This window comes from Schistocerca gregaria, chromosome X, assembly GCF_023897955.1.
Source record: "Schistocerca gregaria isolate iqSchGreg1 chromosome X, iqSchGreg1.2, whole genome shotgun sequence".
NCBI classification, from domain to species: Eukaryota; Metazoa; Arthropoda; class Insecta; order Orthoptera; family Acrididae; genus Schistocerca; species Schistocerca gregaria.
In genome coordinates this window covers 98,483,876-98,510,424 of record NC_064931.1, presented here as the reverse complement: position 1 = coordinate 98,510,424, position 26,549 = coordinate 98,483,876, and the positions used below count along the sequence as shown (strand labels likewise).

Below are 26,549 nucleotides of genomic sequence, written 5' to 3'. Positions count from 1 at the left end.
AAGATGATGATGAGATGTCGCTCATATTCAGATGAGAGATGTTTAATCATATGGCTGTGGATCCGATCAGGCCCAGGAGCTGTGTCAGGACAATGTGCAAGGACACTGAGGAGCTCCCACTATTTAAATGGGGTGTTATAGGATTCACTGTGGTGTGTAAAGAATGAGAGGACGTTCCCTTCCAGCCGCCATTTGAGAGTACAAAAGGCTGGGGAGTAATTCTCTGATACAGAGGCTTGAGCAAAGTGCTCGGCAATCGCGTTTGTGTCTGTAGATAACACGCCATTTATGGTAATACCGGGAACACATTTTGGGGCACGGTACCCAAAGAGATGTTTGATCTTTGGCCAGACTTGAGAAGCTGACTCTTGGGACCCAATGGTCGAGACATATCTCTAAGAACACTCCTGCTTCCGTCGTTTGATAAGTTGGCGAACGGGGGCACGGAGCCGTTTAAAGGCTATGAGGGTACTGCACCATCTGAAGGAAGATATAGATTGCAGACTGTTATTTCCTGTGTCGTCCGTATTCTGACAGCCACAGCCTCAAGAGGGGTTTGAAAGGACACAGGTTCACTACAGACAGAGTTTAGGACATAAATGCAAACTCCACCTTCCACTTGATTATAGTAGCTACGGTTCCTGTAATATCCCTTATAGCCGCAGAGGGCAGGGGACCGGGAACCAGGTTTCCTGGAGGGCAATGCAGATAGCAGGTGTAAAGTTTAACAGTTGCCGTAGCTCAGCCAGGTGGTGGAAAAAAACTGCCACAATTGCACTGGAGGACGACGTCATTGCGAGACTGGGAAGGCTTGGAACATTACGTGTCAAACTCCTTTTAGTCGCCTCTTACAACAGGCAGGAATGCCTTGGGCCTATTCTTACCCGCAGACCTGCAGGGGCTACGAGGTATTATGAGGACAGGGTTCAAGTGGCAGCTGTCAGGTACAAATTCTGTAGGTTGCATAAGCAACATGGACAGACATACTGTCAGTGGGTGAATGAATTGCAAGGCCTTACTAGACAGTGTAAATTCAAATGAGACTGTGGAAAATATTACAGTGCTACAATAATTCATGACACCATCACGCACAAAGTAGCTGACTATCGAATTTAGGAACATATTCTTAAATACCCAGGCCCTTCCTTGCATATTCTAGATTATCAGGATTCCTGCAAAAGTGCAGCAGCCAGTCTTGGGGTAGTGTCTCTTTGTTCTATAGATAGCCCCAACAAACGGGCCTCTCAGCCGCCTTGTCAACAGTGGCCCTGCTAGCCACAGCGACATTGCTCATGATAACACATCATATCCAGCACAAGATGTAAAGGTGTGCTCTCACTGTAATATGACACATGCTCGCCGTCTTGCCCCTCGCATGAAGCGACTTGCTTTGTTTTGTGGCGAATGGGGACATATACAGTCTGGGTACTTACAGAACCCTTAGGAATCCTTTTCTGCTACTCCATGTAAGTCTAAGTCACAAACTGTGTGTGGTGTGTCTTCAAAGCCCCACAGTGTTGTTAGTGACAAACAACAGTGCAACACCCATTCAGAGAAGGCTCCCAAATCATCTGCAGTGCTACATGAAGACAACAAACCTTTTATCTCTCTTATTATTGCTGCATGATCAGTCCATTTGCAACTTAATCCTGGAGCTTCAGTGACTTTGCTCAATCACAGCACATACGAATTGCTTTGCAAACCTAAGTTGTGCATATCGTGCTGTACACTGATGATGTATAATGACCACAACATTCCTGTATTGGGCATCTATAACCTTCCACCAACTTTCCGAAATTTGATGAAGACAGTGAGATTTGCAGTACTTTCTTCCCGAGACAGTACTAATATTTTTGATCTAGACTCTCTTGATTAATTTGGGCTAAGCATTTAGGGCAATACAATTTCCGTTTCTTCCTTTGATCCTTGGAACACAGTTCCTAAGTTATATGCAGAATTTCAGGATTTGTTTTTTGAGGGTTTCAGCAAAACCAATAATTTTGTCACCCATGTCACAATAAAGGACGATGGACAGCCAAGTTTTGTTAGAGCTCGCCCTGTTCCCCATGTTCTTTGTAACCAGGTGAGTCAGGAACTTACTGCTTTGTGAGACAGTAGGGCATTAACACCCATTACTGCTAGTCAGTGGGTGTCCCCTCTTGCTATTATGAAAAAAGCTGTCCAGAGTCCTCTGCTGGATAAATCAGATGTCAATTGTTACTTTTTCAATTTTGAAATTACAAATCCAACTGGATGAATAGTCGCAAGAGGTCTTTGTCATTAATACTCATATGGTTCTCTTCAACTTTTTCAGCTTGCCGTTTGGCAGTGCTTCCACACCAACCACCAACTGGCAAAAGTTCCTTTTTGCTCAAAAAATTTAGACGGCACTGTCATATCCGGAAGCACTCCTGAAGAACAGATTATCAAGCTTGTTCATTCCGATCCAGTCAAACATGTTGTGTAGGCTGTGGATGCTTCCCTCTTACACCATTGGTGCAGTTTTGTCACATAGATTTGGTTGTGTTGGAAGGCCGGTCACCTCTGCTTCTAAGTTGCTGAACAAGGCTCAATGTAATTATTTGCAAACTGAAAAGGAGGCTCTCACCATTGTCTGTGGTGTCACTAAGTTTCATCAGTACCTCTCTGGCAGAAAATTTTATTTGGTGATTGAACATAAACCTCTAAAATCTTTGTTTAGCACTTCTCAGTCAGTCCAGACTTGCACAGCGATGCGACAGACCTTCACTGGCAGAGTTGTTGCATGGTTGGTGGCACTGCACCTTGCTTCAGTTGCTGCACCCACCATGACAGGCAGTGCCCACACCGTCCCAACAGGCAAGGTATCAAACTAACGGTTCAGTCTTTTCCAGGTTGTATGACAGACAGAGGTGTTGAGAGCAAGGCACCATAGTACAACATACTGGAAGCTCTATGTTTCTCCTTCAGGGACTGCTGAGACATCACCAGAATCAAATGTGTATGTATGAAGTGCTGTCAGATTCTGTGCCTGCCATGATGCACCCGGCTCCCGGGGATCCCACACCATCGGCGCTGGTCATGGAGCCAATGGAAGCTGACACCCTCTCACGGTCATTGCCATCTTGACATGCACCATCGTCTGGCAATGAGCCCCTCTCCCCGACAAGTGTCCCACGTGCTGTCTCCAGTCAATCAGCAGTCAAGATGCCTCTGTCTTCGTTTGCTGCTGCATCTCTGGAAGTGGGTGCACGCCATCTGCCCTGTTCTTCAGCTGATGTTCCCAGACAGGCTCTTGGTGTATGACGGGGCACGGACAGGAGCTTGGCATCAGCCTCAGTTTTGACTCCTGTCTCCTCATTGCCATCAGCATAAAGCATCATTGTTCACTTGTCTAACTACATGATGACAGTAAGGAGATTGGCGTGCGTGCGTGCGTGTGTGTGTGTGTGTGTGTGTGTGTGTGTGTGTGTGTGTGTGTGTGTGTATTTGGGGGGGGGGGGGGGGGGGGGGGAGAAAGGAGGGATGTCATATCAGACAGTAATACCATGTGCATCAAAGTTGGTACTGGAATGTAAAGTTTCCATTTGAAGCCGACAGCTGTTGGGTGTAAACAATTGCGTACACCTGCTATGCCACACCTCCAGCAGCTCTGTACCACGAGCACACTCTGCCACCGCGATATACAACAGCCAGGGGCAGCTGCTTCCCCACTTGCACTTGGAGCCTCATTAAAGTGACACCATAGTTTGTACTTACAGCAAGTCTTCTGCTAGTTACTATTGTATGAGCTGGACTCTACTTCTTGCAGTTTATTTGTAATGAGTCTTTGTTCGCTTGGAGAAATATTAGTTAAGTTAATCTTCTGTTTGTTGTGTTAACTTGTTCACTAATCATTTCTGCTTCCACCCAGCTTTCCTACAATAAAAGTTGCTGCACCACTCTGTACCCCGCCACTCCTTACTATTGTGTATAAAATTGTACACAACACACTGGGCACAGTTTTTTGTTGAAGGAATATTCAGTATATTATGGTTGAAAGTGAGGCTAACTCTGCTGCAAAATTAGAATAGAATCTGATAGGAATTCCATTAGGCCCTAGAGCTATGTTAAGTTTCAGCTGTTTCTCAATGGCACTGACACTAATATCTTTCACTCATTTTTGTAACAGTATGGGAATTAAATTGGGGAGTTATGCCTGAGTTTCCCTTTGTAAAGAAATATTTGAAAACAAAGTGAAGCATTTTCAATGTTGCTTTGCTACCTCAATTTCAGTTCCAGTTTTATCCATGAGTGTACACTAACTTCGGTGCCAGTATTAGCTTTTACACACGACTAGAATTTCTTCTGGGTTTGCGAAAGATATTTCAATAGTATTCTGTTATGGTAGTCATTTAAGGCTTAATGAAATTTCCTGTTGACAGTCGAACACATTTCATTTAGGAACTCACTATCTATAGACCTACATTTTATTTTACATATATTATGTAGTAGCCTGTTTCTCTGCAAGTTTCTTCACAGTGACTGTATACTATGAAGGATCCCTCTGTCAAACTTTTCTACAGCTTTGATATCTATGCAGCGTATGGTCAACTATTTTTTTTTTTTTAAATTTAGGCCATAGTTCCTCTCAATGCTCCTGTCCTCAACGACAATCCTTATTGAGATTTGACACTGGTTTCTTCATGTAGTTTACTGAACATATAAATCTATTTGTTGTATTTATCCTTTGTAGTTATTGTTGCTACAACTGTCTTATGGTCACTGATACTAGTTTCAATGCAGACATCCTCAGGTATATTTCTTGTCACTGCACCTAATATTTTCAGCATGAGTTGGATTCCAAACTCTCTCTTCTAGGTAGTTTATGGAGAAGGAATTTAGTAATGTTTTGCAGGCTGCCTTCTCACACCAACTGTGCACAAAACTGTAATTATCCCAATCGATTATTGGATGACTGAAGCCTCCTCCAATGACAAAAGTACAATAGGGTACTTCAGTAGTGGCGAATGAAGATTTTCTTTTAAGTTTTGTGTTACATCAGGAGTGGGTCTGGTGATTGATAGAAGGATCCTGTTATAATTTTTTGTTCACCTCTGATACCTAGTGTCTCCCAAAAAATCTCTGTGGAATAAAGTTTCTTGTCTACTGTGAAAAATACACCACCTTCATTTTCCATTAGCCTATTCCTTCAATAGATGACCAAATTTTCCCCACAAATTTCACTACCGTCAACTTTGGATTATAACCACCTTTCTGTACCTAATATTATGAGTTTCTCCGCTTTTTAGGAGCACTTCAAACTCTGGTACTTTGCTGCAAATGATTCAGCAGTTAACAACAAGGATTTTGATAATCATCTGTGACGTGGGAGTAGTTCTTTGTATCTTGCACCGATACCTCCAGGTCTCCTGCAGCTATTATTTCGACTGAATGGAGAGTCATCTAATCTATAAAAATCCTTGTGTTCGCCCCACATCAGCTACTTGGGTAGCAGCTTCTGATGCATAAAGGCTACGAGACCCATTAACGGCAACCCTACCATTCTCAGCCTTATGGTGCAAGTCTCAGAAGTTGCAGTTTAGCTTGTCATAGAACCTTCCTAGTCTCTTGTTCAAGCTTTCCATTACACTCAGAACAAGGAGAGCCATTATCTGTTTGGAGAGAATTCTGCAGATTGTGAGCTTTGTTGAAACACTGTAAGTGAGGCTGGTATATTCTACCTTCTCTGCCAGCCACTAGAATAACTCAAGCATGACATCCGAGCCATGGTGAAAGGCACAGTTTGGCCCAACATGCACCACCATCTGCAGTCATTCGCATGCAGTTTCCACAGTTCCTAGAATAGTCTCTATAACATGTCAAATGACGCCGCCAGGTACACACATTGAGTGCACGAGGTGTTCCTTCCTTAACCCCTGTTACTGTTTCCCAAAGGGGTACCATCATTATTTGTCACAGATATGAACTGTTGTTGATTAATTGACCCCAGCCCTTTTGCGTTTGCCTTTCCTTAACAAAGAACGGAGCATGTTCACCAACAGGTGAAATGAGTCTCACTGGCTCAGTTCCAGTGGATGACAGCACCAGAAACTTTTTTGTTGGGGGTGGGGGTAGGGTGGGTGGCAATGAATTCTCAATGGTCCCCGTTATGTTCCAAATGCCAACTGGATTTCTGCCTAATATTATCCGAGTGAAAGCTGCTATATCTTGGCAACAAGATCATATTGTAAACGACAAAAGACCTAAAAGACAACATATATTGAGAGGCCCCTGCCAGACTTCCCACACTCTGGAACAGGGATCAATAAGTTCACAAACTTACACCCCATACTGCTCAAACACCCCTTTTTCAGAGCCAAGTATATCCTTTGTGAATGGGAAGAGTTATCCCAGTAGATAATGCTGTGTGTCATAAGCAATAGAAAAATAAACAAAGTAGACTAATTTTCGAGTTTGACCCTCGCATACTGCAGATACTGTTCCAATGTATATTAATAATAAAACTGTAAAACTGTCATTTCTGCCAGTTTGAAATCGCTAATCTTCAAAGCTAATAGATGAACTTTCATGAGGTTTTCACAGGTCACTTGAGAATAGCTTAGGCCAGCAAACAGCTTTTATTTCATCAAAATTCTATCACAGATAAAAAGATAAACTCAGCTTAGCAGTTCAGATATTTACCTCGGTGATGGCGCAAGCGCACCTAAGAACCAATAGCAATTGAGTGTGCTTCTTTTTACCTCAGTGACAGAAGTATTTAAGTAAGTTACATCAGTCACAAAAATAAGTACCACAATCTTATCTTTATAAATGCAAACTAACTTGAATTTACATGGCTAAGACATGTGGATTTCACTTTGTGTATAAAAAAAAAACTTTGTAAATCTTTCTCTTATTTCAATATGTTTCATTTATATTTGACTTTACTGATATGAAAAACGAATCTGACAATGTGATCCTATAAGGATTCCATTTTTAACGACTGAGGTACAGAACCCAAGAAAGCAACAACATACAAAGGCCGTTCTTTAACTTTTCTTGTGAAGCACAGGCATATAGCTAGTGGTAAATATTGCAGCATTCAGTTTTTGAGCAAGATCCTGAACATGGGCTTTCCATGACAGATTACAATCTATATGAACATCCATGATTTTGAATTCTTCAAACTAAGTAATTATATGTTCATTCTATGTAATCAAAATACTGGTTTTAGTTGATTTGTGTGTTACAAACTGTAAAAACTGAGTCTTACTTTGATTAAGCATCAATTTATTTTCTACATGCGAAGAATGTGTGTCTAGAACTGCACTATTTGGTACACCCTCTATGTTGTACTGGACACCCTAGGAAGTATTTTTATTTAGATCACCTGCTGTAGTCAGAAAATATTTGTTAAATACTGTACACATATCTGAGTTATCAGAAACAAAAACATTTTTACTGTGTCAATTTCATATCATCAACTTTTAGCTGTTGGCCAGACTCTTCCTTCATGACTGACCATACAATTTAAATTTTATCCTGAGAATTAGCAATTCCATCTGCATAGCATATGTTTTTTGCCCTCCCAATGACATTTTTAAGAACCATACATTACTGCTTGCAACAGGCTACTGCAGCTTGTTTGTGCCAAGACTGCCAGTCTGGTTTGCGAGATGAAAGAAGAGCTCACTGTTTGCAGCATAGTTGACAGGACTGACTGAGGATCTCTGGTACAGAACCGAGCAGAGGGTCTGATTCAGAAGTTCAGACAGTTCTGCGACTGTGCAGCCTGCAGATTCCTTGACTTGTGCATAGGGTGGTCTGGTTTCAGGTTCCACTTAACAGGTCAGGAGTCCACCACATGCAGGAGGCAGCTTAACAGGTAGCAGGGGCCGTGTGTCATGGACTGGGCAGTTTTTTAGGTTAGAGCGTGTCAGGGGAACATAAAAAGGGCTCCTGTCTCAAAGTTGCGGGTCAAACACAGGAAGAATGCATATCATTATCAGAGTTGTAAATTGTCGTAGCTGTTTTGGGAAAGTACCAGAGCTCCAAGTGTTAATATAAAGCACTGATGATGGAATTGTTTTAGGTACTGAAAGCTGGCTAAAGCCAGAGGTAAGTTCAACTGTAATTTCTGTGATGAACCTAGCCGTGTTCAGAAAGGATAGGCCAAACACAGTTGGTGGTGGTGTGTTTCTTGCTGTCAGAAGTAGTTTATCTTGAACTGAAGTTAAAGTAGATAGCTCCCTGATGGTACTATGATGGTACTATTGCTGAAAGGTTCAAAGAAAACTTGAGTCTAATTTCAATCATGTATTCATACAATTATAGTTGGTGGTGACCTTAATTTATCTTCAATATGTTGGCAAAAATACACATTTAAATCCGGAGGTACGCATAAAACATCATCTGAATTTGTGCTAAACACATTCTCTGAAAATTATTTCAAGCAGTTAGTTCATGAGCCCACACGAATAGAAAACTGTTGCAAAAACACACTTGAACTCTTAGCAAAATATAATGCTGAGCTAATAACGAGCATCAAAACGGATACAGGGATTAGTGAACGATAGGTTGTCGCAGTGAAATTGAATATTGTAACCCCTCGAATTCTCCAAAACGAAAAATATACCTATTCAAAAAAGCAGATAAAAATTCACTTGACGTCTTCCTGACAGATTGTTAATTTGAAAGGAGTGGAGATTGTCTAAGTGTAGACCAGATATGGCTTGAATTCAAAGAAATAGTATCAACAGCGACAGAGTGTTATTCCAAATAAATTAACAAACAGCAGAGCTGACTCTCCTTGGTACACAAAACAGGTCAGGACTCTGTTGCAGAAACAATGAAAAAAGCATGACAAATTCAAATGAACACAACATCTCCAAGATTGGCAATCTTTTACAGAAGGTCGAAATTTAGCCAGACTTCAGAGCAAAACACTTACAATAGTTTCCACAGTGAGACTTTGTCTTGAAAACCGGCAGAAAATCCAAAGAGATCCTGGTTGTATGTAAAGTACGCTAGAAGCAAGACACAATGCCTTCTCTGCACAATAGCAGTGGAAATACTATTGATAACACTGGTGCTAAAGCAGAGGTACTAAAGTGCTACTAAGGCAGAGGTAATAAAGTGCTACTAAAGCACAGTTACTAAACATAGCCTTCCAAAGTTCCTTTACCAAAGAAAACAAAGTAAATATTCCAGATTTTGAATCACAAACGGCTGTCAACATGAGTAACTTAGAAGTGGATATCCACGGAATACTGTAGCAACTCAAATCACTTAATAAAAGCAAGTCTTCCAGTCCACATTGTATACCAATTAGGTTCCTTTCAGAGCATGCTGATGCAATAGCTCCATACTTAACAATCATACACAACTGCTTGCTTGATGAAAGATCCGTACCCAAAGACTGGAAAGTTGAACAGCTCACACCAATATTCAAGAAAGACAATACGAGTAATCCACTGAATTACAGACCCATATTATTTATGTTGATATGCAGCAGGATTTTGGAACATATATTGTGTTCCAACACAATGAATTACTTCGAACAGAATGGTCTCTTGACACAGAGTCAACACAGATTCAGAACACTCCGTTCTTGTGAAACACAACTAGCTCTTTGCTCACACAAAGTGCGAATAGTACTGACAAGGGATTTCAAATTGAATCCATATTTACAGATTTCCAGAGGGCTTTTGACAGCGTACACAAAAGTGGGTTGTAGTCAAATTACGTGCTTATGGAACATCATCTCAGTTGTGTGACTGGAGTTGTGATTTCCTGTCAGAGAGGTAGCAGTTTGTAGCAACTGACAGAAAGTCATTGAGTACAACACAAGTGATTTCTGGCAATCCCCAAGGTAGTGTTATAGGCCCTTTGCTGTTCCGCATCTACATCAACAATTTAGGAGACAATTTTAGCAGTCATTTTACACTGTTTGCAGATGATGCTGTCTTTTGTCATCCAGTAAAGTCATAAGAAGATCAAAACAAATTGAAAAATGATTTAGAAGAGATATCTGAATGGTGGGAAAATTGACAATTAACCCTAAATAATGAAAAGTGTGAGGTCATCCACCTGAGTGCTAAAAGGACTCCGTTGAAGTTTAATTACATGATAAATCAGTCAAATCTAATGGCCATAAATTCAACTAAATACCTAGGAATTACAATTATGAACCACTTAAATTGGAAGGAACACACAAAAAATGTTGAGGGGAAGGCAAACCAAAGACTGCATTTTCTTGGCAGAACACTTACAAAATGCAAAAGATCTACAAAAGAGATGGCCTACACAATGCTTTTCCGTCCTCTTTTGGAGTACTGGTGTGTGGAATGGGATCCTTATCAGATATGATTAAAAGAGTTCATTGAGAAAGTTCAAAGAAGAGAAGCACAATTTTTACTATCATAAAATTGGGAGGGGGGGGGGGGGGGGGGGAGAGAATGTCGCTGACATGATCAGGATTTCAGGGTGGACATAATTACAACAAAGGCATTTTTCATTCACTATGAAATTGAGTCACCAACTTTCTTCTCCGAACACGAAAATATTTTGTTGACGCCAACCTACACAGCGAGAAATGATCATCATAATAAAATAAGGGAAATCAGAGCTTGCAGGGAAAGATATAGGTGTTCATTTCTTCTGCATGCTGCTTGGGATTGGAATATAGAATTATTGTGAAGGTGGTTCAATGCACCCTCTGCCAGGTAGTTGGTTGGTTTAAAAGAGGGGGTGGGGGGGAGGGAGGGACCAAACTGCTAGGCCATTGGTCCCTCATTCTGATTAAAATAACTCCACAAAGGTGGGAGTAAAATAATCGAGACCTACAGAACACAACTGGAAGAAAGGAGAAAACCACAAGGATGACAGAAGGGCAACAAACACTAAAATGGACAAAATCGGACAAGAAACCCACAGAGAGACACAATAAACATGTAGAAGAGATCAAAACAACAGAGCACATTACCATGGCTGGCTGACCATGAGAATAAAAAGGACAAGCCAACCACTGTGTAACACATTACAACCTCCACCCTAAAAGCACTAGGGTGGAGGATACAGAGGGACAAAGGCCATGTGTTAAAACTTAGATCAAATGATGAAACCCTTCCTCACAAAGAAAACGTAAAACTAAAGCTGCTGCTGAGACATTGTCACGCAACACCAAAGGTAGGATGCTGGGAGAGAGAAAAGTCTGCCACACAGCGGCTAAAAGTGAGCAATCCAGCAAGAGGTGGACGACTCATTTGTGACCAACAGCGACACCTAGGTGGGTCCTCGCGACGAAGGAGGTAACTATGCGCTAGCCACGTATGGCCAATGTGGATCCGGAAGAGGACAACTGATTCCCTATGAGAGGACCACATGGAAGACTTCCACACATTCATAGTCTCTTTAATGACACACAGTTTGTTGAGCATACTGTTATGCCATTCCATCTCCTAAAAGTCGAAAAACCCTGCAACCTAAGAAAGTAGGTGAGTTTTGGAGTTGCCCATCTCCAGAAGCGGTTTCTGAAGAGAATATTTGGCCAGTCTGTCAGCAAGTTCATTGCCTGGGATTCCGAAGTGTCCTGGGGTCCACACAAACACAACTGAATGACAGGATCGTTCCAGGGCATAGATGGATTCCTGAATGAATGCTACCAATGTGTGGCAGTCGTCTGGCGAGGAGTCTGTTCAATATGTCCTCCATGAACATACGCAAAGGCTATGTGACCATCAGCCACTGAGCCATCAGTGTAAACCACTTCATGGCCCCTGTACATGTCAAGAATATAAAGGAAGTGATAGCGGAGAGCCGCAGGGTTAACAGAATCCTTAGGGCCATACGACAGGTAAAGTAGAATCTGCTGCATAGGTGTACACCATGGAGGTGTACGTGAATGGCCCTCGAGGAGAGGTGGTAATGGGAAGAACTCCAATGCAGACAGAAGGGACCGGAAGCGAACCGCAATCGTATGCCCCGACCTGGGCTGCCAATGCTAAGATGGGCAGGAGAACTACGAACGTGTGCAACATAAATGGTGAACAATTGTATATGCTAACCTTCAATGTAGGGACTCTGGACTCCACCAGGACACTGGTCACCGGACTCGTTCTAAAAACTCCTGTGGCTAGGTGAACGCCACTGTGGTGCACTGGGTCAAGTAAACGCAACGCCGAGGGTGCCGCCTAACTGTAAACCAGACTCCTATAGTCAAGGCAGGATTGAACAAGGGCTTTGTAGAGCTGCAGCAGCATAGAGCAATCTGCACCCCAGATGGTGTTGTTCAGGCAGTGCAGGGCACTGAGGTGCTGCCAGCACTTCTGCTTAATTTGACGAAGGTGAGGTAGCCAAGCCAAACGGGTGTCGAAAACCAGTCTTAAGAATCGATATGTCACAACTACAGTGAGTGGATCGTCATTAAAGTAAAGTTCTGGTTCTGGATAAATGGTGCAATGGCAACAGAAATGCAAAATACATGACTTCACGGTTGAAAACTGGAAGCTGTAGGCTAGAGCCCATGACTGCACCTTGTGAATGGCTTCCTGTAGGCAACGCTCAGCAACACCAGTACTGGAGCAGCAGTACGAAATGCAGAAATCATCCACATACAGAGAAGGTGAGATCGACGGCGCTACAGCTGCTGCCAGACCATTAACAGCCGCTAAAAATAGAGACTCAATACGGAACACTGCAGAACGCCATTCTCCTGAATACGGAAGTGGGGGTGGGGGTGAGGCACCGACTTGCATACAGAAAGTACAAAACATCAGGAAGTTTTGGATAAAAATCAAGATCGGGCCCAAGAGACCCCACTTATACAATGTGCAAGGGTATGATGTCGCCAGGTCATGTCATATGCTTTACATAAATCAAAAAAGACGGCAACCAGATGTTGGCGTCTGGAAAAGGCTGTTCAGATGGCAGACTTGAGGGACACAAGATTATCAGTGGTAGCGTGACCCTGGCGGAAGCCACCCTGACATGGAGCCTGTAGGCCACATGACTCCAGGACCCAACCCAACCGCCGACACACCATACGTTCCAGCAGCTTGCAAAGAAAGTTGGTGAGGCCTGTAGGCCCGTAGCTATCCACATCAAACGGTCCAGGAGCTGTGTCGGGGCAATGTGCAAGGGTGCTCAGGAGCTCCCACTCTGTAAATGGGGCATTATAGGGTTCACTGTGGTGTGTAGTGAACAAGAGGACTTCCCTTTCTATCCACCATTTGAGGGTACAAAAGGCTGGAGGGTAGTTCTCCAATGCAGAGGCTCAAGCATATTGCTTGGCAATCACGTTTGCGTCGTTAGATGACACTCCATTGATGTTAATTTCAGGGACATCTGTTGGGGTCTGGTATCCAAAAAGGCATCTGATCTTCATCCAGACTTGGGAAGATAATGTATGGCACCCAATGGTCGACACGTACCTCTCCCAACACTCCTGTTTCCATCATTTTATAAGCTGGCACACGCGGGCACGGAGTCGCTTAAAGGCTATTAGATGCTCTAGGGAAGGGTGCCACTTATGTCGCTGTAGAGCTCGCCGATGCTCTGTAATCGTTCTAGCTCTCAACGACTTTCAGCAACCACCAGGGGACTGTCTTCTGCCGGGGACACCTTAAAGAGAGGGGGGATCACGTTTTCCGCTGAAGACACAATTGTTGTATTGACCTGTTCAACGACACCATTGATGGCAACATTTGGGGAGATTCAGCAGTGACAGCAGAGGTGAAGTCTTCCCAGTCTGCCTTTTTTAAAGCCCATCTAGGCAGGCATCCGTGGGCACGACACCAGGAGAGTGACAGGAAAATGGGGAAGTGTTCACTACCACACAGGTTATAATGTGCTCTCCAGTAGATAGATGGGAGACGGCCAAGGCTGCAAACTGAGCCGAGAGATCAATGGCCGAATATGTGCCATGTACCACACTAAAATGTGTGGAGGCACCTGTATTTATGACACACAGGACAAGTTGTGACAGTAAATTTTCGACCTCCCTACCTCGGTCAGTATGAATGTCGCCACCCCACAAGGGGTTATATACATTACAATCTCTAAAAAGTAGGAAAGGTTTAGGAAGTTGATCAATGAGTGCAGCCAATACGTTCAGGGGTACTGCACCATCTGGAGGAAGATATACATCGCAGACTGTTATTTCCTGCGTTGTCCTTATCCTGACAGCTATAGCTTCAAGAGGGATTCGAAGGCCCACAGGTTCACTACATACGGAGTTCAGGACATAGATGCAAACTCTACCTGACACACTATTATAGTCGCTACAGTTCCTGTAATACCCCTTACAGCCGCGGAGGGCAGGGGTCTGCATTGCCGGGAACCAGGTTTCCTGGAGGGCAATACAGAAAGCAGGTGTAAAGCTTAACAGTTGCCGTAGCTCAGCCAGGTGGGGGAGGAGGGGGGGGGGGGGGGGGGAATGTTGCTCCTGAAGTACTTTGTGCAGGAGCAACAGGAAGGGAAGTGCCAAACAGAAGATGGTAAAACTATTGTCATATCAGATGCATAGGATGACAACATATGCACGAGATGTAGCCTCTCATATTTTCTCTAAGCCACAGTGTAGGTCAGTAGGTACAGGGTCTTGTATTCCATTATTTTTCTTTCTTTCTGGAGAATACCGCAGTCTGTCGAGCAAAGCAAATGGTGCTCTCCGCAGTTAACACAGATGGGAGGCGGGGCACAGAAAGTATTGAGATGTGAAGGACGTCGACAATCCTGACAGGTGACACTGCAAGTCCTGCGGGAAGACATGGCTGAACTTCCAGCACATAAGCACTGCATTGGGGAGGGATATATGGCTTTACGTCACAACAGTAGACAGTCACCTTGACCTTCTCGAGTTGTGTGTCACCCTCAAAGGCCAAGATGAAGGCACCGGTGGCAACCTGATTATCACTCGGACCTTGGCGGATGACAAAATGGACACCTCGCCGCTCTAAACTGGCGTGAAGGTCATCGTCAGACTGCAAAAGAAGGTCCCTGTGAAATATGATACCTAGGACCATATTTAAATTCTTATGGGGTGTGACTGAAACAGAAATCTCCCCCAGCTTGTCACAGGCGAGCAGTGACCGTGACTGGGCAGAGGATGCTGTTTTGCTAAAAGACCGACCCTGACTGCATTTTGGACAAGCCCTTCCCTTCCCCAAATTTTTCCTTTAAAAGCTCCACAAAAAACTGAGGTTTCATTGACAAGAAAGATTCACCACCAATTCTCATACATACGAGGTACTGGGGTGAATAAGCTTCACTGCCATCCTTAGCCTGGCATTCCGCCCATGGTGTGGCCAGAGGGGTAATTATTTGGGGTCATATTTCTTAGCACTGAAGATAGACCTTGACCGCTTAGAGACTGCTGGTGTTTGACCACCAGCAAGAGATGACTTACTACGCTTCAGGGCTTGTCATCTGACCTGATGCCACCCACTCCGACCAGGGGTCCTACCCAGGGGCGTCACCCAGCCGCAGCAAAGACCACCTGGCAGGATGGCCACTGCCAGGAGTCCAGATGCCCCAGGGTGACAGGCATCTACTTCTTGGCATATGTGGGGAGTTAACACCACAGGCATCAGCAGAGCAATCCCTGTGTGGTTAGGGGGCTACAACCAGCAGGGTACATGGCAGCCCCACCATAACGGACTGGCTACTGTGCTGGATATCAGGCGCAAATGAGCTAAGAAGTCCACTATCATCAACAGTGCAGAAAGCGAACCTGCACAGAGGATGGAGGAAAATGCACCCAGGATGGTGACCTTGCCCAACAGCTGGAGAATGAGGGGAAGTGCACATCCACTCGACGAAGGATGCAAGAGGTCTCAGTGCATGATAGACACTATGCTCCATGTAAGGCGCCGTTCCCCAACTGGCTCGCTCTTTGGAAAATTTTGAAAAATGGAGGTCACACACTACACGGGACAAACACATAAAGGCCAAAACATGAGACTCCTTTTAGTTGCCTCTTGTATCAGGCAGAAATATCTCGGGCCTGTTCTAACCCCCAGACCTGCAGGGGGGACTGCTAGATTGTTAAGTGTGATTGCAGAGTACCATATTTACTCGAATCTATGCCGCACCTGAAAAATGAGACTCGAAATTCAAGGGGAGAGAAAAGTTTTAGGCCGCACCTCCAAATCAAAACAAAGTTGGTCCATTGTAATACGAGACACAATTTAGGTCGAATGAATGACGATACAGCTACAGTTGGTTCGAGTCTTAAGCTTAGCAGTTAAGTTTACTTGGTAGCCATTGCTATGCGTCAAACGCTCCGTCTGTATTTATACGGGTACCTTTCCTTTTTCACGTGCTTTGTCTGGTTTGAATTGATTGCTTATTTTGCTTTGATCTGGTAAGTGCCATTATCTGTATTATAGGTGCTTACGTCACTCTAAGCTGAAAATGCATTACTGTACTGTGTCATGAATTGTTTGTCACATTCTGATAATGAGTGTTTACGGCCTGTCCCCGCTCGCGGCATGGCTTGCTTTTGTGCGCACTACCGCAGCTTACAATAAAAAGAGAGGAATCATCTCATTAGCAAAACAATGGCAAGAGACTGCTTTCTTTGATAATGATCAACAAGAACCAAATAATAGACTGCTTTTGATAGAAGACGTTCTGAACGAGAGTTTAGCGAAAAATTGTCTCCGTTTGAAAATCTTTGAAGACGCCTCTTTAGTACATTACATTCTGCACAGAAATTAGAGTCATCTTACATTTAAAAATCTAGTCAATTGTCGTGCTTCATTTCTGACTGTATCACTATTAGGCATAAGAATAATACGAATATAAACATGACACGATATGAATATTCTTCCGCGTTTGCTGTTGTCTCACCTTAGTTTCGTAGTTCATTAGGCAGACAGGATTTAAATGAGATAGCAGCAAATGCGAAAGAATACATGGCAAAATGTTTATATTCGTATTATTCTTATGACGAAGAGAATACTGCATGTGATTCGCAATTCATAAAAGTTCCTATTAGCAACCATCTCTTCTCACAGGTAGGAAAATTTTCAGAATGGAGAGTTGGCCATATTGACAAACATCCCAAACAGTCTTGCCAGTCGGATTTTCGTAGTACACTGAAATGTTGTTACATTCGAAGATGAACAATACGGAATTTGTATTTACTTCGTTGGATAATGTATAAAATGCAATGGTTGAAACTCGGGGCAGAGAAGAAAGCTCGTCTTCCACTTTTTTTTTTTGACGCGGAGGTTTTGGCGCCAGTATTTATCTTTGTGCCTGCAAAGCATGCCTGTGCAGCGCTACATATATTCAACAGCAGAAGTTAGTTGTGGCGGCACCTACCAACATTTTTCAGAACTTCCACTTACTTCGCACTCGATTCTAAGCCGCAGGTGGTTTTTTGGATTACAAAAACCGAAAAAAAGTGCGGCTTAGATTCAAGTAAATATGGTATCCATGTGAATGTCATTTTGATATAATACCTAACTGATTCTGCTTGATATCCTTATTCATTTAGACAGCCACCCACAGGTTGCCTGTTAGCGCTAGTACCCCCGTTTTAAATATTCTAATGGTACCTTTCAAAGAACGCTACAAATGTTTTCAGTAAATCATATTTATTGTGTACATTATTGGCACTATAAACATCCTGCCACACTATTTCTTTAATGAGTTTTAAAACAGGTCTCTGTTGCCACTGGATTAAGATCTGGGGCTATTTTAAAGTTTAATGCAATAGAAGCTCACAGGTCATCATGAACCTGATACAATTGGGCCCAGCAGGTACCCCAGAATCACCATCCACTGTTTTGCCTTAACATTTTGCCACTAACAAACAGCTAATCCTGAGGTTGAGGTTCTTTTTGATAGAGGTTGGTACCATTCTTGCAATCTAGGCTGTCAGGTCTAGATATTTATTCTCTTGTATCAACAACATTCCATTGTAATGTGCAACATTGCTTGGAAGAAAACTGCTCTTATCTTTTTCAGAGTGACCATTCCAACATTTGCCTTGAGCAGTTAAGGGAAATAACACAAAACAGTTGTGGTGCGAGTGAGGCCTAAATTTATACCCTACTCACTTTCACAGCAGCAGCAGCAGCAGCAGCAGCAGCAACAACAATACACATGTTGATAGTGGTGACAACAGTACTACTACTACTACTACTACTACTACTACTACTACTAATACTAATACTAATACTAATACTAATAATAATAAATTAACAACTTTCAATTAAGACAAGCTGAAACAAGTCTACTATGGAAGAAATTTTATGTGATAAAGCTATAGAATTCTTTAAATGAAAGGTAGTTGCATTTTACCTTCAGTCATACAAACGGCTACAAAAAACATAGAACAACGATTGATGCTGATGAGGTAATGATGTGGTGTCGCTATTACGGGTGGCATATCTTCTGGAGAGCTGATTTTACGTTGCTGATCAAAAAAATAATCACACACAGAGCGAAGGATCACACTCTTCCAATGTTTCTCCATAAAGACATCCCTGTAGAAATAAAATGAATTCTGATCCTCCAAGTATCAATGCACAAAATTATTATTTTAATTTAGATAAGTTAACAAACATTAAATGTTGTATTTTTATTACTGCATTTTTTATGTGGAGACTGCACTATACAGAAACACTTAATGGTCAAAAAACAAAACTGTATTTAATAACATGAAAGAACAATAAAAATTACAAAAATATTGCTATGCACAAATACAGGAATACTGCATTACAATGTTTCTTCCCATAACATATTACAAAAAGACATGCATTGATTGTATTCATAGCAATTAAATGATTACAAAAGCTGGCAAACATACATGAAAACAAAATATCAATTTAATTTCAAAAGAAACTCTTAAAAAGAAAAATTATCAGAAGAGAGATGCAGCACTTTTTTTCTTTGCTTTCTCAGTTACTGCTCCACGTTTATCTGACAAACTTCCTGCCAATATATACAGTACCTCAATATATCATATTTATTATTTCACATTTGGCACCTAGTTGATGCTGAAGTAAGAACTAATATCCAACTAACTTCAGAATACCTGGAATCCCAATATTCTGCTTAAAATTTACAATAAAAGGTAGTTATCTTAGACTATTGACGTACTTTCACCTACTGTCTTCAATCTTCTCGTAAAAACATATACGACACAATCATAATATATTTCCTTAAAGTCAGTACCGCCATTAGAGTTTTTTTTATTTGTAGTGTTACATTTACACGATCATGATTTTGGCTTTAAGTTGCCATTAAAACACTTGATAATGACAACTTAAAGCCAAAATCACTATCATATAATTGCAAAAAAGTCTAATGGCGGTACTGACTTTAAAGAAATAAAAGAATGATTTGAGGTCCCCACCTGGCCAAGTTAAGTGAACAAATGAGACTTGAAGATTTGTCCAGTTGCAAATTGTGACCACTTGTTTAACTATCCAACATCAGTCAGTTGCATGAAAGAAATACTGTGAGGATTTCACAATGACATCCAATGTTTGTTCGAAATTCATTTCTTAACATGTTTGCATATGTAAGCAGTGAATTAAAAACAGAGATTATCCAATAATGAAAATAATGGCTTTCCGTAAGTAAGGGCAGTTGAGCTGAAGAAAGCCATTCAAAGGGGTATCTTAATCCACCAGGTATCAGTTTTGATTTGTGACGGTATACATACAGAAACAGTGACAGAACACTGACAGCATCTATTTTGTTACCATATCAGTTTTTGGAATGTACACCACCTGACAAAAGAAGACATGGTTGGATGTCAACGTAAAAACACACACACACACACACACACACACACACACACACACACACACACACACACACACACACAGAGAGAGAGAGAGAGAGAGAGAGAGAGAGAGAGAGAGAGAGAGAGGTGATTAAAAAAGCACCAGCAGGTATTTAAATAATGGAGAGTTGTTATTCTCTCTCTCAGGTAGAATAGCCATCAGGGTGCATCAATGTTGTCCATGTTTAGTATTTTTACCAGGCCCACTGGGGTATATAATGGGTTAGAACAATGTCACATGCTGAGCAATCACTGAAGAAAAAGGAGATCCCACATACTCATGTGAGATGACATTATCAGCATCTGACAGTTTGAAAGGGGCCTCACTGTGGGTCTACATTTGGTTTGCTGATCAAATCTAGCAATATCCAGATTTTTGGGGCATTCAGATGTGACAGTGGTCTGATGGTAGAGCACATGGGAACATCAGGCCATGCATACTCGTCCTCCACATTCCGATCAACCACATCTAACCACCACAAGGGTAGATCACCATATTGTGCACCAAGCACCTTATAATCCCTTCACATTTGCATCTGCCATCAAAGACCAAGTAACAGATTCACTGTAACATTATATGTCATCCCGCACCATTGGCTGGAGACTAGCAGCAGCCGTTAACATCACAACACATATGGCTGTGTTTCAAGTGGTGGGAAATATTAAATGATTGAGTGAGCTCTTGACAATACATCAAATACATCCTTCTAAGCTAGTTTTCATGAGACAGTATCATAGCATCATTGTTCAATAGGACAGCACTCGTCCAAACATGGTACATGTTTCTGTGAACTGTCTTGATGATGTTGAGGTTCTCGTGTGGCCAGCAACATTCCCAGTTCTGTCACCAATGTATAATGTGTGGGACCTGCTCTGGCATCAGCTCCATGCTAGTGGCAATATTCAGGATATCAGGGACCAGTGACAACAGTTGTGAGTCAGCTTGCCTCACGAGAGGATACAACAGCTTTATGACACCCTACTAAAACCAAATACATGCACGTATCCAGTCAACAGAGGAGGCAATGTCATACTGATAGATGGGCTCATACTGCCATGTTCTGTGTAAATTTGACTATTTTGGAATAGCTGAAAACTACAATTTGGCACTTTAACCTCCTCCTCTGGAAGGCACCTACTGAGGCTATAGAGAAGAATCACTGAAGATGTACACATCAGCTGTGAATGCCTGCACTGCATAAACAAACAGTAAAGGAAACAGGCAAGACTCAAGAAATAGTAAAGAGTTACATACTACACATGCTTGCAATTTTTATAGGTGATGTAAGCACACCAGACAAAATCAATTAGGCCTAGTTATATCACCTTAATACCAGATAACACCACCCCCATCCTTGGTAATGGCCTCAACTCTGTGATGAGGAGAGGCCACAACTTTCTTCAGGTACACAATATCCAGCTGAAGTCACAAATTGACAAATTAAATCCCAAAAAGTTACCAAACTGCAGGTATGTTGACTGCTAAAGTTCGCCTACTGCTACAAATAGTTGCAGACATTTTCCATGAGATTTAGACTGTGTTATTTGGCCATATGAGGTGCAATAAGGTGTGCGACTGGTCTGTAAAACTTGAAGCAGAATGAATGGGGCAGCTGTTATTTGGGAACACAAGACATCATACCAGTATTCACTATAAGATGTAGAAGAAAGGGCAACACTTGGCCACTAGGAATGTTCAAATAAATATCATGGTGGCTATAGTGCTGCATGCCGATTCTGGTGATTTGTTGATGTCAGTTGCGGCCAATCTGGTGGTAGTATATGGTAACCAATGACAATTGCTGAATCTAGCGTCTTACTTCGACAGTAGATATGAATTGATTACATCTGTTTTCAATGTGGAGAGCACCAGAATAGCTTTTAGTGTCTGATTATTATAAATTTTAAGGTTGCTTACTGATTTCTGTATTTCTTTGGAGGCTGGGGGGAGGACGGGGGGTGGAGAAATCTTCTGACAGGCTGACCTATACCCAAGTCTAAGCCCTAAGTTAGGTTGTAATGTGGCAATCTAGTTATGAGCTGACAAAGCCAATGAATGTGAAGAAAACTACCCATGCCAGCAGACTTACCTGTAGCATAGCTTGAGGCCTAAGTTGGCAAAGTTAACTAATCTCAACATGATTGCCGCAATCAATTCATGTGACATACATTCTTCCTCGCAAATATCTATTTGTATCATATTTCCCATTGTGCCAAAATTCCAGAGATGTAGTTAAATTATAACTAGCCTACCTAGAAAAAATAACAGCTAACTTTATTTATGAATCCAACAACACTACGAATGAGGACCTCATTGGCTACCTATATCTAATTCACAATTCATCATGTTGACTTCCCATGATTCATTGCGTGAATTGTTACAAACGGCAACAGACAATGGGAAAATTACTGACACTATACACGAACGTTTAGTCACCGCAGTTTATGTTCACAGTAACCTGTATGTGTAGACCCAAGTTATGGTACAAAGACACCCACAAAGCTTCCTCCAGCCTGAACTACATCTTCCACACACTGAGTTACAGGCCTCAATAAGCCATCACTACACTCGAAGCAATGAAGCATTTGGAAATTTACTTGCCGTGTTAGCCAATAAAATGAAATGTGTGTTTAACACAAGAAGCTGACCTAAGGCTAGGTTACACACAGATTTGTTACTACAATCTTCATTTGGTATTCACATCAATTGGCTTCGCCATCTCACACACTGACATCATTGAACGTAACCTAGGATTTGGGCTACAGTACAAATCAACCCGTCACCATATGCAAGATACTGATAGGAGTGGGACGCTATCAGCACACACCAACCTAAGAAACTGTACACCGTAGAGATGTCTGTTATGTACAAGACACTCACTGAAACTATACCGAAATACATGAAAAAACACATCAAATTTTAATCGCATAAAGGAATGACCTGGCTTTAGAGGCTACAGACCAATTACAAATGAACAAAAGTATAAAACAAAGCAACACATATGAATTAGGGCACAACTTTTTCTGGTATTATTAATCCAAACAAGCTTTTCACCCAGTTTCAACAAATCTTCCTTGTGAAACAAGTTATTAAATCAACTTACACACCTCATCAGAATAGTGGGAAATTTAGAATCAAAAGAGTTAGGTAACAAGCTGCCATTTCACCAAAACTATTTTCTTGTATACCAGAGAAAGTTTCCAGATTCTTATATTGGTTAAATGAAGATGGATTGCAGTTAATGAAACATATCTGAATCACCTTTATTTTGATGATATTTTAGTGTCTCCTTCTGGTGCAGATAGTAAACAGCAAATGGAAGAACATAACAGAGCAAGTGTGAAAGTAAGCCTGAAAACCAACAACAATAAGATCGAAATAATGTACGGGAAACACACAGAGGTGCAGAAAAGAAAGAAATAAACACAAGAGTAAAAATACCCTGGAATGTCTGGTACACTAAACAGAGTTTTCAAATTAAACTTTTCAAACAAAGTTCAATCAGTGTGTATTATCAATCACACAGTGACAGATGTCAAAATCATCCACAAACAGAAAGGCCTCTAGTGATGCCGATATTTGGAACTACTAGGAGACACATGCAAACCAAGTTCAAAGTGAGTGAAATGGAGCAGGGTAAATTGACAGTAAGTGGAACACTGGGACTCACTGGAATGTTCAGTACCACTTGGATACCAAACTGCCACCATAAAACCTAACCTAGGCAGCAGGCTGCAAAACTGATCAGTCAAAAAAAAAATAGTATCTGTTCTGGTCTCTTTCTGTTTGCACATATATGACATCACATGTCACATCACTGTATCATGTGATGAAGCAGACACCTAATATCATTAGATTCAGCTGACAATGAAGTTCTTTGCTGGATGCCAACATATAAGTACAAGCTGACAAAACAACGGAGGACCAAAATAGGTGTGTACAGAATGCATGGTACATCAAACTCGGCACTAGATGACTAATGGCCGACGCTGTATAAAGCAACAAGAACACACTGTGCTACATACATCTGATAAACATAACTTACACTATAAATTCATTTAAAAAAACAATGCAAATTTGTTTAATTTAAATTTTTGCTATGGTACAGACTTGACTACATCCTCAACTCCCCCCCCCCCCCCCCCCCAAAGAAACAATGTGAATTTGTGTAAGTTATTACAGTGCACAAATGACGAAACTTGTTGGGTCCTCAAAGCTGTTCACCTACAATCCTAAAATTTCACTGTTCTCCTTACGAACGTGAAGATGATGAAAAATAACTTTCAGACCAGTATAAGTGATTGTATATATGGATGTATAAATTGAATGATCCTCCAAGTAACAATACGAATGCTGATGTAAGTCCACTGAACAACATCTGGCACGTCATCACATCATACCTTAAGGTAAACACCTACCGCGTTGCTTGCTTCTACTACACCCATTCGGAGGATATTTGCACCTCTATATTATTAAACACATGCATACACACATTGTATTAAATATTTTTCTCACGCATTTACAAACGCCATTCTATATTTTTCGATAAACGTAGGTCTCTGTCAATGAAGTACGAAGGCATATCTGTATTTTGTGTCGCGTCAGTTTCACATAACTCTATATTGTGTCAGCATTTTGCACGCAAAATGACAGATCTATGCCTCAGCGATATGACTGACACCTCTTTGTGCACCATCTCTCCATCAGTGTTTGATAGCATCCATCAGTGTTTGATAGCCACTAATGATCGCTTGAGTCTCTTGGTCTCACACAGTTTTAGTAATTTTTGACACAAATTCTCAGTTATCAAGTTCAGTGTAACTCATCCAGCAAGTAATAATACTGTGGCACTACATCAATAGCCGCGCACCACACCAGCATTTTAAAACACTGTGAAATATCGGAAACACGTTTTTATCTCTAAATAAATATGTATAGTGACACATTAATAGGTAAAAACTACATCATTCAAGCTGCTTCGTATTCTGATAACTTACCCGGAAGAATTTATTATAAACAAACTGTGAATCATAATGTTAATTTTTTATAGAAATATGAACGTTCAACGATAAATAAAAGGTTTCTCCGTTCAATCACAACTTTCCCACTCACACACATCTGACAAAACAAGCGCCTCTTTAGGAACTTCATACACGCACGTGTAAAGATATTCCTCATAACCCAGATAACCCTGACGTCCTTCTGGAAGGACGGCGTCACTCACTATTGAAATTATTTATTTTTGCGAATAACGCATTTTTGCAACGGACTGTGACGCATTGTTATATGAAGTAGGCCGAGTCAGCTGCGCGCTGCGACAGTCAGTTTTACACTGTCGTTCATAGTGAGTGAGAAACTGTGTCTTGATAATAGGGTCTATTTTACCATGGACGAACTAACCGACCTCGTCATCGATGTGTATCTATATTTTCTTTCATATTGCATCAATAATTCTGAAACTAGTCATACAATATCTTCAAGAAGCAAGCTATATTATTTACGGGTTTATATTACGATTGAATGTTTTCGTTAGTTGTAATTCAATAATGTTTTCAACCGTCCTTCCAGAAGGACGTCAAGGTAATACGTTGTCATTTTGTATCCACAGAAAATGATGCACACTGATGGAACATTTGGACATGTTAGAATCAAAAGATGAGGAAATACCTAACGCTGGCATGTGTAGTAAGGGTTATGAAACGAAAGGTATGGGGTACAGTGTGGTAATGACTTATGTTGACCAGTTACTTCCACATATTCCTTATCGAATATACTTTGATAACCTCTTTAGCAGCGTTGAACTACTACATGACCTAAAAGAGAGGCGCGTGGAAGCAACAGGAACAATAAGAGGAAACACCTAAGAATTGTACTCTATCATCTGTAGATAAAATGCCTGGGATCTTTACAAGCACAACGAAGAACCCATAGATCATCTGACATTTCGTTATCGAATTGTCACTGCAATTCTTAAAAGTAATAGTAGAGTCACTACCAGCAGAGGACGTCCTAGTAAGAGGGCAAAACTATATTCTAGATTGGATGGAAGAGAACATTAGGTTGCTGATTTACCAACGGACGAGATAACAAAGAAGAGCAGCTGAAATGTTGAAGTTGCCACAAAAAAACTACTACTATGTGCGTAAAATGTGACGAACCACTTCATGTTTGTTGCTTTTTGTCTTATCATACTAGTGCATAAAATATGTGTATAGGTTATTTTCTTTGTTTTTTGTATTTATTAGCTGTTTTAGCCCTTAATTCAAATTTATTTATTTTTATTTGAAAGTATAAAAAACAAAACAAGTTAATTGTGCAATGTCATATACTTTAAAAACATTCCCTTATTGTTCTGACGTCCTTCTGGAAGGACGCCCATTTTTGGAAACACTAAATAAAAATAAATACTCAAAATTGTTTTTACTTTCTTCCTTTCAACCTTGTGAATCATTGTAGATAAGATATAAATCAATTATGAAAAACAAATAATTCAGGACTATCTGGGTTAATCAACAAATGGTCGGCGATAGTGTAAAGATCTTGTAAAAATAAGTGCCAAAGCTATGATATGACATGACAGCGCGACGGATAAATCTTTTCCGGCCATTTACCCAAGCTGCACCTCATCGGGGACAGGCTGTGACCTGGACTGTCTAAATGACTCTTTATACGTTCAGGATGGCCTGAGCAGGCCACGTTCGCAATGACCGTCTGCGCAACCGATTTGTAGCATTCAATTTGCACTAATCATAAAACATAAAAAAATGTGTTACGTTAATTTCA

General features: G+C 41.4%; 1 protein-coding gene across 2 annotated transcripts in view; it reads right to left on the bottom strand.

The window, feature by feature from the left end:
- Nucleotides 1–25,044, bottom strand: part of LOC126297883 (AP-3 complex subunit mu-1) — a 162,536-nt gene extending 137,492 nt beyond the window's left edge. Inside the window, exons 1-2 of one of the 2 annotated variants that reach the window (XM_049989178.1) lie at nt 24,764–25,044; nt 18,274–18,458 (exon numbers count right to left, since the gene is read on the bottom strand). In XM_049989178.1, the coding sequence (XP_049845135.1) occupies nt 18,274–18,458; nt 24,764–24,798 (220 nt within the window). In that variant the 5' untranslated portion in view covers nt 24,799–25,044. Of the gene's footprint in view, nt 1–18,273; nt 18,459–24,166; nt 24,585–24,763 lie in introns of those variants that run through there. The other variant, XM_049989179.1, reaches the window with a different exon arrangement.
- Nucleotides 25,045–26,549: the final 1,505 nt, after the last annotated feature.